This window comes from Nasonia vitripennis, chromosome 1 (genome assembly GCF_009193385.2).
Source record: "Nasonia vitripennis strain AsymCx chromosome 1, Nvit_psr_1.1, whole genome shotgun sequence".
In the NCBI taxonomy this organism is placed as follows: Eukaryota; Metazoa; Arthropoda; class Insecta; order Hymenoptera; family Pteromalidae; genus Nasonia; species Nasonia vitripennis.
Genome location: NC_045757.1, coordinates 28,734,112 through 28,750,658, shown reverse-complemented (window position 1 = coordinate 28,750,658; position 16,547 = coordinate 28,734,112). Strand labels below are relative to the sequence as shown.

Genomic DNA, 16,547 nt, shown 5'->3' with positions numbered 1-16,547 from the left:
TTGGAATTTTGCTGGTTCAAACTTGCCACCTGGTACCACGTGACTTTTTATAACTTTCAGCCCCGCCGACAGTATGTATAGCGTATAGGAATAGTATCCTACTGATGGGACTAGAGAGTTGGACCCCCGATATTATAAAACAAAAAATAAAAGCCGACTACATTAGTGTGATTTTCAATTGTTATACTTATTGCAACTTATTGTTAAATTAATCAAGTGACAAGTAATAATTGTACATATTGCACAGTGCGCGGATTATCGCATCTTACGTAATTCTATTAAATATAAATAATAGCGTATCCATACGTCATAAGGTTAAGATTCCGGCATTCTTATTCCGATTTTCATTGAAATTGTAATGAGATTGTGAAGAACATCAATCAATGGTTTTTCAATGCTTGAAACGTCCGTTGAGCATAACGACAATGGACACCGCTGACTGCACTCCGAGCAAAGGTAAATTTCTAAAATTAAGTACATACATTGCAAGTTAACATTAAATATTTTTAATACAAGAGCAATGTCATAAGCTTCATTTTAATTTTAATATTAAGCAATTTATTCTTTTTTTTTAGTTGCTATAGTCGAAAGAAATGTCGTACCTCAAGGACTTCAGCTTGTTAATCCAAAAGCTGTGGCCAGAAAAGCTCCAATTGACTTAGTAGACCTTGCCAAGGAAATTCAAAAAGTACTTTTTAATCTATATCAACTTTTACAACTAAAAAATAAAGTGAGATATTTCATAGTTATTTATTTTACAGGCTGACAGTTTTGTGAAGGCAAATGCTTGTAGTAAATTACAAATGATCGCAGAGCAAATGCGATTTTTACAACAACAAGCTGAGCGAGTATTACTGGAGGCCAAGGAAAACACATCGTTGCATCATGCAGCGTGCAACTTTGTCAAACATCCAGGAAAAATTTACCATCTTTATCAACGAGAGTCTGGACAAATGTACTTTTCTATGCTCAGTCCAGAGGTTGATATTTTTTTAAGTTAACGAGTTTTTAATTCTTAATGTTGGATTTGTAATAATAAATTACGTTTCATTGGATAGAAATAACAACTAGAGTATACACATTAATTTATTAACAGTTTATTTAATGATGGCTAAAATATTTTCTTGTTACAGGAATGGGGTGAATCAGCACCACAGCAGATGTATAAAGGTTCTTTTAGACTAGAACATGATCACTCATGGACTCCCCTATCCAAAGTTAATATTAGGGATGAAGAGCTTGCCATATTAAACAAACTTTATCAAAGTGCTGAAAATTCAACAAATGCTTCGCTAAACGAGTACATGAGTATAGATTATAGTTGACCAAATTCTTTGTGTTAAACTACTTTTTTCTCAAAGTGATACTTAAGTAATTATATCTGTGATCACGATTTATGTCAGGTGGAATAGTTAATTGTGTACATTCAAGAGCGAATGCTTTATTACTCTACCTTGAGAAAATATGTGTAATATTTGCATTTGCTTTATCATTGATAATACACCTCGAATTTTTGTTTTTTTTCAGTCGCTTCTTTTAAAATACAATCCATATAATTTCTGTACTTATTGTAATTTTTTACTTAGCGGATTTTTTTTTGTGACAAATTTTTTACCAAAGCATAAAAGAAATGTAATATAATTTTAAATTATCTCATTGTAAAAAGGTGTTTTGATTTTATTTTCAAGTGAATATATTATATACTTAAAAACTGACCTAACAATATTTTTCTGCAGATTAGTATGCTTGAGGTTCAGTATAATTTGGGCAGTACATTAGTAATTACTTTTATTAAGAAAATTTATTGTTTCTATATTGTCTATATAACATGAGCTACAGTTCACGCTCCTGCATGATGTAGCAAAGACTATGGCTGACTTGGATTAATTTGGCCTGCTTTGAGCAGAGCATGCTGTGTTTGTGTACATACATTAAATTTAATTGTAGATGAACAATCTCTTTTTTACACGATTGTAGCTATGTTACATTTATTTAAAGCTTGGGAGTATAGGTCAATATGTATGAAAACTAATCGATTAGAAATTTACCACATTTTTCCATCGTGCGTAAAAATATTTTTTGTCATAGTAATAAAATACTTTACTTTCAGCCTCGATCAAACATTGTAGTTCAATATATATATATATATATATATCGAAAGTTTCCATCGTCTAATTATGCATTTAATAAAAGATAATAATTAATTTAAAAATGCTTATAGTACATATGTAATATTGTGCTATATTCATTTTGAAAAATTACGAATTTAAAATCAACATTTCGTTATGTAGTCAACCTTTTTTTACTGGTATTTATTAATCGTTCAACAAACAAGCAAAAATAATTATCATTTAGTAATTTAATCTCCAAGGGATTTGGCTATCATTATAAAATAGATTATGCTCAACTTCATAGATGGCTCTTGGCAGCACAGGAGTCAACCAGTGGCATTAATATAAATCGTTACCACGATCACTTTTTCCAAACATCATTTTATCGGCAGCTATGGTAATTAAAAAGTCTTTGCTGTTTAAATAATATGTAATCAACGTTTGTCAACGACTTTTTTTTTTGTTGGAAATTAATAGTTTGTGTTCAAAAAGGCCAATGAGAGACAATTGGCTTTCCGTTACACGTAAACCAAGCTATCGCTGCGACCCTTGGTTTCGCGGGTGGGACGTCTGCGTCATGTAGTATTTACGCGATGAGCTGAAAATTATATGATAAGTTTTAAAACCCATCACCATTAATTATTTTAGAGACAAAAATACACAATTCTTAAAATACTCAAGCTGTATAAAATACAATGAACCGTTTGAGTTAAAAACATGAAAAACATTGAAATCTCAATGCAACTTGAGTAAATCAGCTTTGCATATTTTGAAGTACTACAAATAGCAGTTATTAACTTTCTACACTGCGAAATTTTTTTCAGAAACATTTGTATTTCAACGTAACAGAAACAGATATTTTAATTACTAACATGGTTTCGGTATCCTCAAAGGTTCGGTATCTTTTATTAGACATTCATGTGTCTGCATGTGGAACAAGTATTGCAAGAGCAGCTGCTTGTCTTCTCCAACGCACGGGTCATAGAATCCAGGCAATTGACTCTGCAAAAAAAAAAATGCTTTACAGGCAGTTACGATAAAATTAAGCATTTCGAAGTTACCCACCTTAGAGGCATTGTGTAGCACCAGTTTCGAATCCTTGACAAGACACTGCAGGGGAATGGTCACGTCAATGATTTCGTCCCTTTGTCCGCCCACCATTTCTTCGTCGGCACTGTTCCGATCCTGCGGATATACAAATCGTCCGTAAAGTGCTTTGGTGATGATTAGTCCTCGCTTGGCCTCTTCCTCGGCGCGTATCCTGCTGAAGGTGGCCTTCATGAGGTCAACCGCCGCTTTGGCCTCTTTTTGCTTCTCGAGTTTCATGCGCTTGTTAGCCTCCCGCTGCTTATCCTTATCGCGCTGCTTACGCTCCCGGACGATCGGGTCGACAACGAAGTTCTTAAGTAGTACCCAGCTGATAAGCGGCGCGACCGTCGCGTAGAACACCGGTGCCGGGAAGATCTCATCACTTAGACGGATAGGGAACGTGTAAGTCTGGTAGGCGCGTTTAAGCTTTACCCGAAGACTGACACCCGTTGGCGTACCCACGTGCACCATCGCCGAGACCGAGGTGTGCTTCGATAACTTCTTCTCGGCGCCGTACTCAACGAACCAGCCAAAGGTGCCTAGTCTGAAAAATAAGAGAATTTCAACATCATGTTTTATTTTTTATTGACAAAGTAGTCGATAAAATGTTCTGATGGAAGCACTTACTTCACATAGCCTTTCAATTCCAATTGACGTTCTTCTAATTTATGTGTGTAACTCAAACTAACGAATGACCGTAATAATGCGAATTCTATGGAAAAGGCAGTGTATGCATGTGGAGTGCTCCTTACAATTGTGGTATTCATACCACTTTGGATTCCAACCCTGTACGTGAGATAACCAATGGTATGTGTGTCCAACTGCATGACTAAAGCTATTGATAAACAAAACAATAAGAAAAATCAGTTATACTTGAATAACAAGAACAGAAAGTGGTATGAGCCTCAAAACTTACTTCCAACAAGTCCAGGCCTTATTTCATTTGGATTGAATTGCAGTACAGTACCGCCGTTAAAGAAAATTCTTTTGGTCAGTGATCTGTAGCCTCTGAATCCTAACGTTGGGCCATTACCGGCCCCAGCTTGTACTTCAAACCAACCCCTGGGTGATACAAGGCGCCTTATAGAAAAGTTGATGGAGCCTGAACCTATGCCATTCTTGATTCCCAACTCTCCTCCTAACAGGGCTGTGTCTTTTAATGTCAGTGGGGCCTCTATGGATTGTGTAAACGACATACCACTGACTTCTACAGATGAAAACAAACTGTTTCTACAAATTAATATGGTAGTTGATAAAATAATCTTTTGTGAGTTGAAATAAAATTTAATATCTTGATCAAAGCAAACCTAGCATTTCCCATCCTATAGTATGTGGCAATTAAAGAGTAAACAAGCTTTTTGTAGTAATAATCAAGAAGTATTATAAATGATGAATGTTGTTCTATTTGCAATAACTAAATTTTAACTTTAACAAATTCATATATTAAATATTTCGTATTGATCTAAATTCTACAGTTCTACTTGTCACAAACAAAGTTTGAAAATTAAGAAATAAATTACTTACCCAACATCACTATAAACATCATTATATTCATCTGAGTATCTGTTAAACAGGTCAGTAGCATTAATGTTAACAGTAACATTGCCTTTAGGATTAGTACGCATCAGCAGCCTTCTCTCTTCCTCCTCTCTAGCAAGCCGCTCATATTCATCTCTCAACTCTTGGGGAGTTTTTGTGCGCAGCACAATTTCCCATCCTTCTGTTTCCAATCCTCGGACACCCAAAGAATCATATATTGCCCTTTTGTGAGGATCACTCAATACTAGAAAAAAATTATCATATCATAATCTATTTATATTTTTTTAGTCAAAACTGGTATTAATTTATGTTTGTATACAATACCTTCATAAGCTTTATTTGTACGATTGAAAAGCACTTCAGCATCCTTTTTAAGGGCAGGATCTGTGTGCTTATCAGGATGATAACATTTGCTAAGTCTTCTGTACGCATTGCTGATCTCTTCAGCACTTGCCTGAAAGTAAAAGATTAATTTTTAACTGTAGGAATACTGTAAATTGATGTATAGCAATATTTATTTAATCAATCAAAATAAAAAAAAAAAATTGCTAACTGAGAAATTTAACTCTGCATGTTTTTGGGTCATCAGTTTGAGATGACAACAAAACAGATAGTATAACTAAAGTATTGCTCTGAGGCATGCAATATCTTGTTTTATTTATGTAACTTTCTACATGATTTCACATATCATAGCATTATAAGTCTACTTTATGCTAACAAAAATGAGTTTTTTTAAAAAAGGCTATAACAATGGAAATAGCAAAGTAAAGTTACTTATTTTCACAAAATTGAACCTTATTTAGCGTTTCATAAATATGACATAAAAATGTGCTATATTATAGCACTCGAAACATTTACTTGCATACGGCATCTTCTTAGTCAAAACAAAATGGCAATGAACGTGAAAGATCATTCTGATGATTCCCTTCAGTTTTCACAAAAATGACAATACAATTTGGAAAATAGCTACTATACTAAATAGTACTCCCATGGAAAAATAGCAAATCTATTCCAAGGTTTATAAATCCCTGGATCAAAACCATAACTCATTTTTCTACAAAACTTGCTCTGCAGAGCATTCATCTCAGTAACCTACATAATCCCAGTCATCCCCAGCGCACTAGAATCCCTCTCATCCCTCTTAGTGCTGATTCCCCAAGCAGCCCTTTTCTCATAAAACAAGGAAAAAAAGACATCATCAAGCCGGCATCCCGGAGCAGCATTAAAGTCCGCTGTTACGTCAGCATCTCAGTATAGCAGCGGCAACGAGGCAAAAGGGACAACTCGCGGAGGGAGTCACGTGGAGCATAAAAAAGATCGATGACGACGAGTTTGGGAGGACGAACGATAAGCAAATGACAAAGCGTTCGTTCTTATCACTCACGTTTCTCGGGATGTTGAGAAAGGTGTAGTAGTCCTCTTCGAAACGGGCAGCACTGCTACTCTCTCGTTCCTCCTCGTCCATGTCGTCGTCCTGCAGGCGAAGGAGATATCACGCCGCTGAGAGAAACCTCGATCAAATCAACCGATGACAATCGCTTCTTCGACCTTGTGTTTGGAAATATTCCGCAGGATGAGCACTACCACTAGAAATTCGCCAGACGGCCGCGAACACGACGCCGGCGGAAAACACGCGACGAGACGGCCCTTGCAGTGTGGAGGAGCTGCGATGAGCTAGGCTAGACGGTCGGAGAGAGCTGCTCGTCTGCTCCGGCCTCCTATCAGCGGCCGCGCATGTGTGCAATCTGCTCGCGCGCGCGCGCGCGTGTGCAGTGGGTGCAAAGAAGTTTGCTCGTTTGCAGGTTAGGCCTGGGTTATAGGGAGATGCGGAGATATATATTATATATACATATGTGTACACATAAGTCTTACAATACATGTGCTGATGTGCACGTACCCGTTTATACCGTTACGAAATTACACTGCGGCGCCGCGGTTTTTTCGAGAGTCGGCGGATGGCAGCACCGGTACCGCGGCTTCGCGCCTCGCGGTACTCACTACTCGCTAGTGCTGTATTATAAGTATCTGCGCTGAGCGTGTGTTTTTTGGAAATTCGCGGAAAAGCCGGTGAGGGGCAGGTTGGCAGGTATACAAGAATAACAGTGCTGAGTTTTTGTGATTCTTGAGGGTGATCGTTTTGGAGCATCGGAGTCTTGCAGGACTGCAGGAGGTTTGTGTGAGCTTTCTTGGAACATATAATTAGTAAGTCGAAAGATTTAGTTTATTGTATACTTTGTGCGGAAGTGGAAAAGGATTTGTGTAATACGAATAGAGGAAATTACGACTTTTTCGTAACTTCAAGGTCACTCGAGAAATTCGTACAAAACTTTGTTTGCAATGTATTTAGTTTTGAGGCAAACGTACACGCGCATAATATTATAATATGTATAAAGCCATTTTTTATGCAGATGACTGAATTTTTCGCCGAGAATCTGCGTTTTCGAAAGAATGAGGAGAAAACGCCACTACAAACGTGTTGGTGCGCGGCGACGATCAAACATTTTTCGAGCATCTGTGGCATAATCGATTCGGTGGATGTTGTTGCAGTATGGTAAAATAATTATAATTTTTATTTGATATGCATCTCAATTGTAAACGGATAATAAAATACTAATAATTAAGTTTTTTTAGTTGCACTATATCGCACGATCTTTTTAACTGGTTTCAGCGATGAGATAAAAAATAAATTTGTGGAAACACAAGGTAAAGCCCGATGCTCGCTGTATTTAGCTTCACAATTGATGTTTGGCGCTGTCAAAGTATTCCAAGCACAAACGGATTCATGTTTGAGTAATAATCGAGAATTACTAACAACATAATATAAGTATGTGTATTTCTCGCTCAACTGCACGATTTTCATACATTAAACGTCCATTGCAGGGGCCTGTCAATATCTCTGCGAATCGTTCATGCTGCGGGCAGAGACAAAGAACAAAGCAACAAAGAAGAAAGATAATGAATACGGGTGAGTTAGTAACTTATGGATTGTTGTTCTGCAGTATACATTTTCGATGTTATTTGTTTCAGCGAACCTAAGAGTAGTCCAGCAGAAGCAAGTCCGAAAATTCCGGAAATTCCGGAGGTCGATATTTTTAGTTTATTAGAGAAAGATTCTGCAAAAGATGTCAATCTCATAGAAGAAATTGACTTTCCTTCAGACCACGCGGTAGTTAAAAATTGTTTTTAATCGAAAAATTTATATAATAGTAACGAGTATATTTTATCTGTTTGTTTTTTTCGAAAGAATGATCTGTCCTTTGCATTTTCTCACGATGCCGAAAGTGACGACGCCGCAATGGAGGAAGAGTTCGATCGCGAACTGCAACGAACACTAAGGTGAACACCTACCTATATCGCTTAATAACCACCCAAGTGTGGCCATATACAATAACATAGTTTTTTGGACTAGCCTTTTCCTCATGCTTACTGCTTGAACTTTCCAGCTTTTTAACGAACACTGCATGTTTGCAGAACATTTTTATTATTATATTTTAAAAAAAATTGATAATTTGTATATGCATAAAAAACTTAACTAAGACGTATATGTAACAGACAAGAAAAGGATATACCTCCACGGCTTTCGACAGATTCTCCTCCACATGAAAACGCACCATCAATTGATAATGTGCAATCGCCGCATATTCCTGGTTAGTTCGATCGCTTACATTACCTTTTTCCTTTTTTCTTATCAAACGTAATTTTTACTTGATTTATAATTTCAGGTAATGAAAATGATGCCATGGTTCAGGATCAAATGTCCTTAGACGAAAATCATATTCACGACGACATGCGACGAAAATTACAGAAAACGCCAATAAGGAAAGCTCGCCCAATCTTGGTAAAAATTTAGTTCTGCATTCATTTAACAAATCTGAAAACATGTATTATTGAAGTAGCATACAACTATACAATTTTATAAATTTAGAGAGATATAAACGAGTCTATGCCTGTAAGTGTGCGTGCCGATTTTTCACCATTGGCATCAAAAGTTCCATCACTTCCTCAATCACCATTATTTATGTCACCGGTGCTCGGGAAAAGAAAAAGACGGCCACCAACCTTAGGTCGAGATGTTACCATCGTGGAACCAATTGCGCAAGCCGCTCTACCTACTGATTCGCCGCAGCAATCAAGGCTACCTATGGAATGCGCTACTCCCCCCCGGCTTTTTTCGACAACTTTAGGAGGTATGTCATTTTTTGTGTGATAGGGTGTATGCTGTTGTTCTTTTTTTCTTATCGTTGATACAAATTATACTAGTCCATTTTACTTATAAAACACATTTTCATAAAGCATTCGAGTCGCCGTCCGAAAATGACGAACTACCTGATAGACAATCTAATATCCAGCCTGAAAAAGAAAAGGAATCTGCGATAGAAAATGACGAAGCTATTGAATCTATCTTTGGCAAAAAAAGTTTCTCATTACTTGCGGACGATGAAGGCAGCACTAAATCGTTGTCACAAAGTAGAGCCAGTAGTCAAAAAGTTACAACAATGCTCACGGATAACAGTGCCAATAGACGTCGGGCTAAAAAAAGGATATTCCGAGATTCAGAAAAAACGATAGATGATGGAGATTTTGCGAAAAGACTGAAGAATACCAATTACTTAATTAAAGTAATTTTTTATTTGCACAAACGCGCAAATACATTACCTATATATACTATAAGATAACAATGTAAATTTATTTCATTACAGAAAAAGGAAAAAGTATTGGTTACATCAAGCATTTTTTCGCAATTATCAGGAGCTAGATTTTTACTTACATTGCCGTGTGCACTGCAGAAACAAAGTAGCATTTCGAATCGCCTTATACAGCTATACCAGCAGGATATCCAAGTGCTAAAAAAATTAGGTATACATTTATACATAATTTTACTTATACTTATGTTGCATACACAATTGTATTTATTATTTTTTAAAGAAATGTTATGTTATTTTATTTTAATTATGTATTTTAAATTAAATTATGAAGTATTTATCACTCTAGTGATCATGCGTTTTATCTGTTTATAGCTAAAAAGCCAACTGAGCCTCAACATTCATCTCAACGTTCGGGAAATCAATCTTATGATGAAGAAGAAATCCCTCACCCGTCGCCTGCTGCAACAGGCATAGAAGAAAACGTGGAGGATGACGATATTACGATGCCACAAGACAATGTACTAAACAAACAAAGTTTGCAATCACCAACCGGAGTACAAAAGGATTATGTTAACGACGAAGATGAAGTCCAAGATAATAATACATCAATTACATCAGATCCTGCAGTTCCAACTTCATGCATAACAGCGCAAGTAAACTCTAGTCAATCAACAGTTGTTGCAGCCTCAGTTGGAACCCTATCACCAAGCGCATCACTCAATAAAGAAAACGAGCAGATATTTTATCGTCCAGCCTCACATAGCACATCGATTCAGTCAAATCCTAGTCAACTATTCGAGACATCACAAACTGCGGATATAAATGAAGTATCCAACGAGATCGACGATCGACAGCAAGAAAACAATCAAGTCCTTCACCAAGCTAAAAAATTCAAAGCAGGAGAAACTGAATTTGAAATAGATTTAACGTACGTGCATACATTTGTCAAGTTTGAATTTAGCTTATCATTCTTACAATAGCATATCATTCAAATATAAACACATATGTACAAATTTCATTTTCACGGTCGACTGATATTTTTAACAATTCATTATTTTACAGAGTTCAGAATTCGAAAACAATCTTCTTATCGCTTGAGGATTTCTATGCAAGAGTTAAAACATTTTGGAACGAGTGCGATAAATTAAATAGGAGAATAAACGGCAAAGTAATAGCTGTCTTCCAAGAGGTTGTATCTCCGGAGAATAGCAACTTGTACGAAGTTTTGAAATATTTGATATACTGCTTCAGTACGTATTATCATAAATATTTATACATACTAACAAATTAAAGGTTTTTACGGGTGCATTTTTCTAAACACATAATGTTTTTTATTATATAGTGTTGGAACGGGATAGAAAGATGGACTTACATCAACAAAAACCCTGGAATTCCTTGTACATTCTACAAAGATAATAGTTCAAATTTATTAATTTGATTTCCATAACAATTTGATATGCAACTTCTGATTTTTTTATAATGATATTGAATGACTGTAGGCAATTGTGAAACATTAATATTTTTATAAACATATACTATAGGTAGTAGATTTATAGAAATTAAAATAATCTTCTTTGTTGATTTTCAAAGTTTTGAACAATTATATCATTAATACTTACTTGTTAATTTACATTTAACAATGTAAGCTATTTTTGTTTGTTGTTTTTTTTTTGTTAAAAATATGTAAATATGCTCATACAAAATGATTTCTTAGAAAGTCGTCGTTCTTTATTCACAATAAATTATTTTCTATTGTTTACTTCAGTACGACTTTATTTTGCCATTTTCTTATTCTAAAATTTTGATCATTTTTTATGATTAATTTCTTCTATAGTTACTCTTATCAACGAATATGTCAGCATTGCATTAAATGTAGCTTTCTTGATCCCATTCTCGTCAGATGAAAAAATCTTCAAAGAGGAAGAGTAATCAATCAAATACGCGCATAGTGAAACAATGACAATCTAACGGACGTGGCACGCGACAAATATTATTCTCCAAGGCTCAAAAATCACTGTAAACATTTACGTTGCGCTCTTAGGAGCGTATCATTGCCTAGAGAAAAAGGAAAGAATATATCATCGCAGTGAAAAAGGAGCCTTTTGAGTATAGAGTTATATTATGCTTTTTTTATGGCCTGCGAGGAACGTAGGATTATTATTGGACCGCGCAGTGCGCAGCACTTTCCTTATTTCTGACGCGTGACGTTTGCGAGATATTTAAAAAAAATTAATTCTGTGCACATTTGTGCATATAATTGTACATACTATCTAATTTGTTATCATAATATGCGATTGATTAATAGACAGTTATATTGTACTCGTAATTGTATATAAGACCTGGCACTATGTTAATTTTTTGATGTGTGATATAATCGAGTAAAGCAGTGTAGTCTACCCATAGGTACACTTAATAATTCATAAACGCTAAGAAGACTATTATTCACGTGCATTGCGATGATCGCGCGGATTAGAACACCAATACAATAGTGGCGATACGAGGCGCAGAGAGAGAGAGAGAGAGAGCTTGCAGCGCAGAGTTGTAACAATCGTGCGGACGTTTGTTGGCAAACAGGGCCATTGTGCTGGCCCAACAATACCCCGTTTAGCTCGTGTGTTGTGCTTTTCGAGCTGGAGAGACAGACCCTCGTTTGTTGAAAAATATATCGGTCAGCTTGTCGGTCTGCATTCGACTATATAGCTGTTCCGCATACAGCTATATACCTATACATGCCTGTCTTCGATTTGCTTTATATCATCGTAAGCATTACGAATTCTAAAAATAACTCTAAGCGTTTTTGCAGTCGTGAGGTACTTGTTTGCTGTTCTATGAAACTCATTCGAATAGATTATATAATTGATAAAGTTATTAGTATCACGCAAAAATGCCTTGTTTTTGTTTTTTGTTATTAAATATTAGTAAAACTCAAAGTACTTATACACCAGGCAAAAAATTACAATCAGCAAAAACTCAGCCCCTTATCAGTGAGAAATTTTTCGGCTACAGCAACGCGTCACCCAATACATCTCGTCAAATCAGCCGGAGACTTCACGGTCACCGCAGAGCCCTCGGCTTAATAGCACGTAATTTGAGAAGCAAACGCGCGTTACGTCACTCGTGTGTGCATAAGTAGACCTTATAACACACGCACGTCTATACGTGCGCCTACGAAAAAAAAAACACTGAGGGACGATCGTTCTTATATTATCGACGTACCGCGATAAGGGATAAGTCGAGGTTAATGCCGATTCCGAGAAGTTCTCGATGTCGGGTGTTTTTTTGTGCGCGTGGAGGGCCTTTATTAGAAATTCGAGGAATCTGTATATGAAAATTTAATCCATATGCACACGAAGTAATATATTCGTAGTAGGTTGGACTTGAAGAAAAAAAAAAAAAAAAAAAAAAAAAAAAATTCGAGCCTCCATTATCAGTCTCAAAAATGAATCGCATCGCAGCAGAACGTGGCTTATTTATTCCACGCGCGTGCAGCGATCGTCGTGCGCTTATTTTGCACTGTATTATACGGATTGAGCCGTTGACAATATTTGTGTTATGACTGCAGTTTACGGAGTCTGGTAGATTTGTGTATAGAAAATACGCACAATATTGCACTGCGATTGAAATTATTTTTAGTACCCGCGCGCTGCTGTTTGTAAATCGTCGAATTATCTCCTAAAATATTTAGCTTCCTCGCCGTCTCTGTATAGCTCTGCAGGATAGACGCGGCGCGATGTTTGGCGGAAATTCGAAAATATTACGATCGACTGATGGATTCTATAAAGCGTCGAGAGAATCGGTGCGTGCGTTAATTTTCGGGATATCGTTTCTACGAGATTATTGGATTTCGAAGCTTATACGGTAGATTGGACGAGAGGTTATATAAAGTATTGTTCATGCACATCCGAAGCCAAAAACTATTAACAAATTTTATCGACTCCATGTAGACAGTTACAGCATGAATGGCCTAAGCATCAGCAGGTGCAACAAGACAGTTTTGGCTTATGCGACACACGATTGTGGCAAAGAAAGTGGAAAGTGCCTATGCGCCATCTATATACAAGGCCATACCGACTAGTCAGAGAACTTGAGACTTGCCCTGGTAGAAAATAAACCAACCAAAATGGCCTGTGAATTAAGAATCGGCTAAAAATGCTGGCCAACGCTTATCATGAATATTAGCCAACATTTAACCAACGGTTCGGGAAAATTTAAAATGTAGTAATTTAAGGTTATGAAATTTTAATAGTGATTTATAATTTCGGTTTGTGATATTTATTATGGGAAAAAATATTAGGCTTAGTAATGCGCTTCGTGGATTGCGGTGTGTAGGTGTAAGTTCTGCTCGAAGATGATGGACACGTTACCCGTGAGTCTCGTAGACGATGTCCAGGTGTCCAAGAACCTCAGCGGCTAGTAATGATTCCTATATCCAGTCTAGTTCTGAGTACAAATCGCAGTTTATTATAGTGAAATATAAAATTGAGGAAATTTTAAACATTTTCAAACATTTTTTGAAGTCGTGTATAGTAATAGCATTTCCACAGAGCGCGCTACCTATATTTTATATTATTTTCCTTTCGTCGAAGACCTAGACATCGTCTACGAGAGACCCGAGTGACGTGTTCGTCATCTTCAAGAAGAACTTGTACACATCGAAAGTGACGGAGCGCGCTACCTAGGTTTCCTAAATCGAATCTAACCTCAAACGAGTATTTCAAATTTAACCATTTGTTTACCAACCGAACCGCTTGTAATGTGACGAAATAAGCAGTATTTGGCGTTCGGATTTGGCCAACCGATGGCGAATCAGTTCTTTACGTTTCTACCAGGGTGTGAGTCTTAACTGATTCTGCGAGTTTTTTCATGCGCGTATATACAATTCATTAATTTTATTTGATTTTGAATCATTAAATTTATAAACGTTATGAAATACATCAGAGACAACAATTTTTATACGCGAATATATACCCCATCATATTCGACACGATTAATTAGACCCTTTTTAATGCTCGAAAATCTCTCATTAGCGCACTCAATAACTGCATTATGCTGGTGCGGTGAGGGGGTGCGAGAGTTAAATACACATCAGCGAGAGCGAAATACGAATCGTGCGCCCGTTGGCCCAGCCACATCAGCTGGCGTACCCAATCGGCGCTGCGCCGCGCCCAGTCATGGCGACTCCGCAGCGCACATCGTCCCCACCGTGCTTCTTCGCCCCCCTGCGAGGAATCCAGTGCGCGTATACCTACCTATATATGTATAGACCATCAGGCGAGTTTTAGACTGTAATGCGCGATGGTATATACGTTTTTCACACATCGAGACACGCTATACATTGTTTTTTTTGCGTGTTTTCATTTATTGTTGGGAAAATAATGGCTTTGAGAGAGGACATATTTTTAATTGCTGCGCGACTGCAAACAGTTTAGGGTCGGAGGACGCACTCGTTAATTGAAGTGTGGCGTGTGTGTGTGCAGTGAATTGCGAATTCCATTTTCCGCGCGCAATGAAACAACGCTTCAACGACAAAAAGCGTTTACATAGATAATCAGGCAGTTACAGCGTGAGTAGCCAAAACCGCAGGCTTAAACAGCAGTTTCTTCGTATTTATTGGCATACCTCCATGCCTATATACATTTTGCGCGCAGATATAGCGAGGAGGGAAATGAAAACGAGACTTATATGCGCCACCTATCGTCTCTGATCAGCGAGTCGGAAAAGGGCGAAAAGTTAAGCAGTAACTGCGGGGAGCCAGTTTGAAGCTACTGATTATACTTGTGTTATTCTTGAATTTCATAATTTTTTTCATCGTATCCACACTGCAGTATAGAAAATCCAACCTCGCACCAGCACACGCAAAATACTCGACGGATATGAGCTTTTAGTCAAAGCGCACGAAAAACAATAACTTTCTCAACGCGGCGACCTCGACTGCAATATATTCTCGCTCCTTATTTCCCCGAAGATCTGAAGCTTCCCGTCACACTCACAACCGAAACTTCTGTGCACTTTCCGCGCTTATGTTTTTCAAACAAGCATCGCTTCGGTCGAATATAGCATCGTCCGGCGCAATTTAAACATCGGCAGTCGAAAGTCCGTTTCGGCGGTTGAGTCACGTGTCCAAAGACTGCATACGGATATGTTCGATGCGTCGCTCTGACGTAACTGACGAATCGAAAGCGCGGCATCAGCGCTTCTTCGACACGAAAAATTTTTGCACGCGAGGTGATCGTGACCTCGATATACCTATATTTAGTGTAGTGTGTCCTGCGAGGAAGACTCGTTTCGAGACGACGCCGAGGGATTGCTCAATACGGCGAGTTCGACGGAATGCGCACTGACTGGTGATTCGGTTGCATAAAGGGGTGTGCTATATATGCTATATCGCAAGTAAATTGGGACGATTCGAGTTAGAATTTTTTTGGGGTTATGTAACGTGGATTGCTATTTTTATAATTATTACGATTCTTTAACTGTATAAATATTTATTTATATTTTATTTGTTTATTCAAATTTACGACAATTGTCCTTGTTTTGCTCTCGCATAAGATGAGAACATTTTAACTCAATTATAGTATAGCATGTTGACGCAGTTATTGCTCGAGTAGGCCCAAGAAGGTGGTTTTGGCGTAGACTGCACACCCCGCTATATACTTATGCACCGTGCGAACGAATACTGATGTGGGAAATATAAAAGTTTCTGTACCTATGTGCCACCTATATAGTTAGGCAGTTTAAGAGTGCTCCACACTTATGCTACAAGTTCGAATTTTTAGCAGCGCCCCCACGTTACGTCTGAATAACCATTAATAATTTAAACATACTTAAAGGTTGAAAAGTGGGTATTAGTGAGTTTCAGCAAGTGTAGTGTGTATCAAGGAATATTACGAAATTAGTTTATTAGGTAAAAGTTTAAATTCACATTTTATTCCGTCGGACAAATTTTAAGAAGCAGTGGTCATTTTGCTAACTACAATTTGACTTTTTCCGACGAAATAAGCCGTTATTATTTAATTTTAATTGCTTAATTTTTTGTCCAAACATTCCTTAATACTTATTGCACCTGCACGTTGCACTCGATTTATGATGATAAAGTTAGTCAATTAATTAGAATAAACAAAAAACGTTTTCTTCGCTAGGTGGCGGGTCACTCAAGGTGTGG

The 16,547-nt window shown here is 37.2% G+C and overlaps 3 protein-coding genes across 9 annotated transcripts; 2 read left to right on the top strand and 1 right to left on the bottom strand.

Moving 5' to 3' along the window:
• Positions 1 to 54: 54 nt before the first annotated feature.
• LOC100119355 (uncharacterized protein C1orf50 homolog) lies at positions 55 to 1,665 on the top strand. The gene is made up of 4 exons (XM_001603094.6): positions 55 to 456; positions 576 to 688; positions 762 to 980; positions 1,134 to 1,665. Exons 1-4 carry the CDS (start codon positions 384 to 386, stop codon positions 1,323 to 1,325), a joined length of 597 nt encoding a protein of 198 aa, XP_001603144.2. The 5' UTR covers positions 55 to 383; the 3' UTR covers positions 1,326 to 1,665.
• On the bottom strand, positions 1,082 to 8,418 carry LOC100119322 (dnaJ homolog subfamily C member 11). 5 transcript variants are annotated; one of them, XM_008214089.4, is made up of 9 exons: positions 8,309 to 8,418; positions 5,064 to 5,193; positions 4,725 to 4,983; positions 4,508 to 4,522; positions 4,117 to 4,430; positions 3,828 to 4,035; positions 3,177 to 3,744; positions 2,984 to 3,113; positions 1,082 to 2,709 (listed from the first exon to the last, which is right to left on the bottom strand). In XM_008214089.4, the coding sequence occupies exons 1-9, from the start codon at positions 8,351 to 8,353 to the stop codon at positions 2,687 to 2,689; spliced, it is 1,692 nt and encodes a 563-aa protein (XP_008212311.1). In that variant the 5' UTR covers positions 8,354 to 8,418; the 3' UTR covers positions 1,082 to 2,686. The 5 variants fall into 5 exon arrangements, with proteins under 5 accessions (XP_008212311.1, XP_032455026.1, XP_016840287.1 ...); XM_032599135.1 differs by lacking the exons at positions 4,508 to 4,522; positions 8,309 to 8,418 and adding exons at positions 6,124 to 6,548; positions 6,637 to 6,665; XM_016984798.3 differs by lacking the exon at positions 8,309 to 8,418 and adding an exon at positions 6,124 to 6,623.
• Positions 6,756 to 10,914, top strand: LOC100678348. Of its 3 annotated transcripts, none has more exons than XM_008214090.4 (14): positions 6,756 to 6,909; positions 7,148 to 7,290; positions 7,408 to 7,529; positions 7,620 to 7,704; positions 7,767 to 7,905; positions 7,984 to 8,075; positions 8,292 to 8,386; positions 8,462 to 8,577; positions 8,665 to 8,926; positions 9,033 to 9,358; positions 9,440 to 9,596; positions 9,758 to 10,313; positions 10,448 to 10,635; positions 10,728 to 10,914. In XM_008214090.4, the coding sequence occupies exons 2-14, from the start codon at positions 7,148 to 7,150 to the stop codon at positions 10,799 to 10,801; spliced, it is 2,355 nt and encodes a 784-aa protein (XP_008212312.1). In that variant the 5' UTR covers positions 6,756 to 6,909; the 3' UTR covers positions 10,802 to 10,914. The 3 variants fall into 3 exon arrangements, with proteins under 3 accessions (XP_008212312.1, XP_008212313.1, XP_031789613.1); XM_008214091.4 differs by having other exon boundaries at positions 6,756 to 6,941; XM_031933753.2 differs by lacking the exon at positions 6,756 to 6,909 and having other exon boundaries at positions 6,965 to 7,290.
• The last annotated feature ends 5,633 nt before the right edge of the window (positions 10,915 to 16,547 follow it).

Bases quoted from the DNA above. Each gene is read 5' to 3' on its own strand.
- LOC100678348 (XM_031933753.2), top strand. From the start codon at position 7,142: ATGCAGATGACTGAATTTTTCGCCGAGAATCTGCGTTTTCGAAAGAAT. The intron at 7,705-7,766 runs GTGAGTTAGTAA...TATTTGTTTCAG, and splicing joins AAGAAAGATAATGAATACGG to CGAACCTAAGAGTAGTCCAG. The intron at 8,578-8,664 runs GTAAAAATTTAG...TTATAAATTTAG, and splicing joins GGAAAGCTCGCCCAATCTTG to AGAGATATAAACGAGTCTAT.
- LOC100119355 (XM_001603094.6), top strand. From the start codon at position 384: ATGGTTTTTCAATGCTTGAAACGTCCGTTGAGCATAACGACAATGGAC. The intron at 457-575 runs GTAAATTTCTAA...CTTTTTTTTTAG, and splicing joins TGACTGCACTCCGAGCAAAG to TTGCTATAGTCGAAAGAAAT. The intron at 689-761 runs GTACTTTTTAAT...TTTATTTTACAG, and splicing joins TTGCCAAGGAAATTCAAAAA to GCTGACAGTTTTGTGAAGGC.
- LOC100119322 (XM_016984798.3), bottom strand. From the start codon at position 6,204: ATGGACGAGGAGGAACGAGAGAGTAGCAGTGCTGCCCGTTTCGAAGAG. The intron at 5,194-6,123 runs GTGAGTGATAAG...TTTTACTTTCAG, and splicing joins TTCTCAACATCCCGAGAAAC to GCAAGTGCTGAAGAGATCAG. The intron at 3,745-3,827 runs GTAAGTGCTTCC...CTTATTTTTCAG, and splicing joins GAATTGAAAGGCTATGTGAA to ACTAGGCACCTTTGGCTGGT.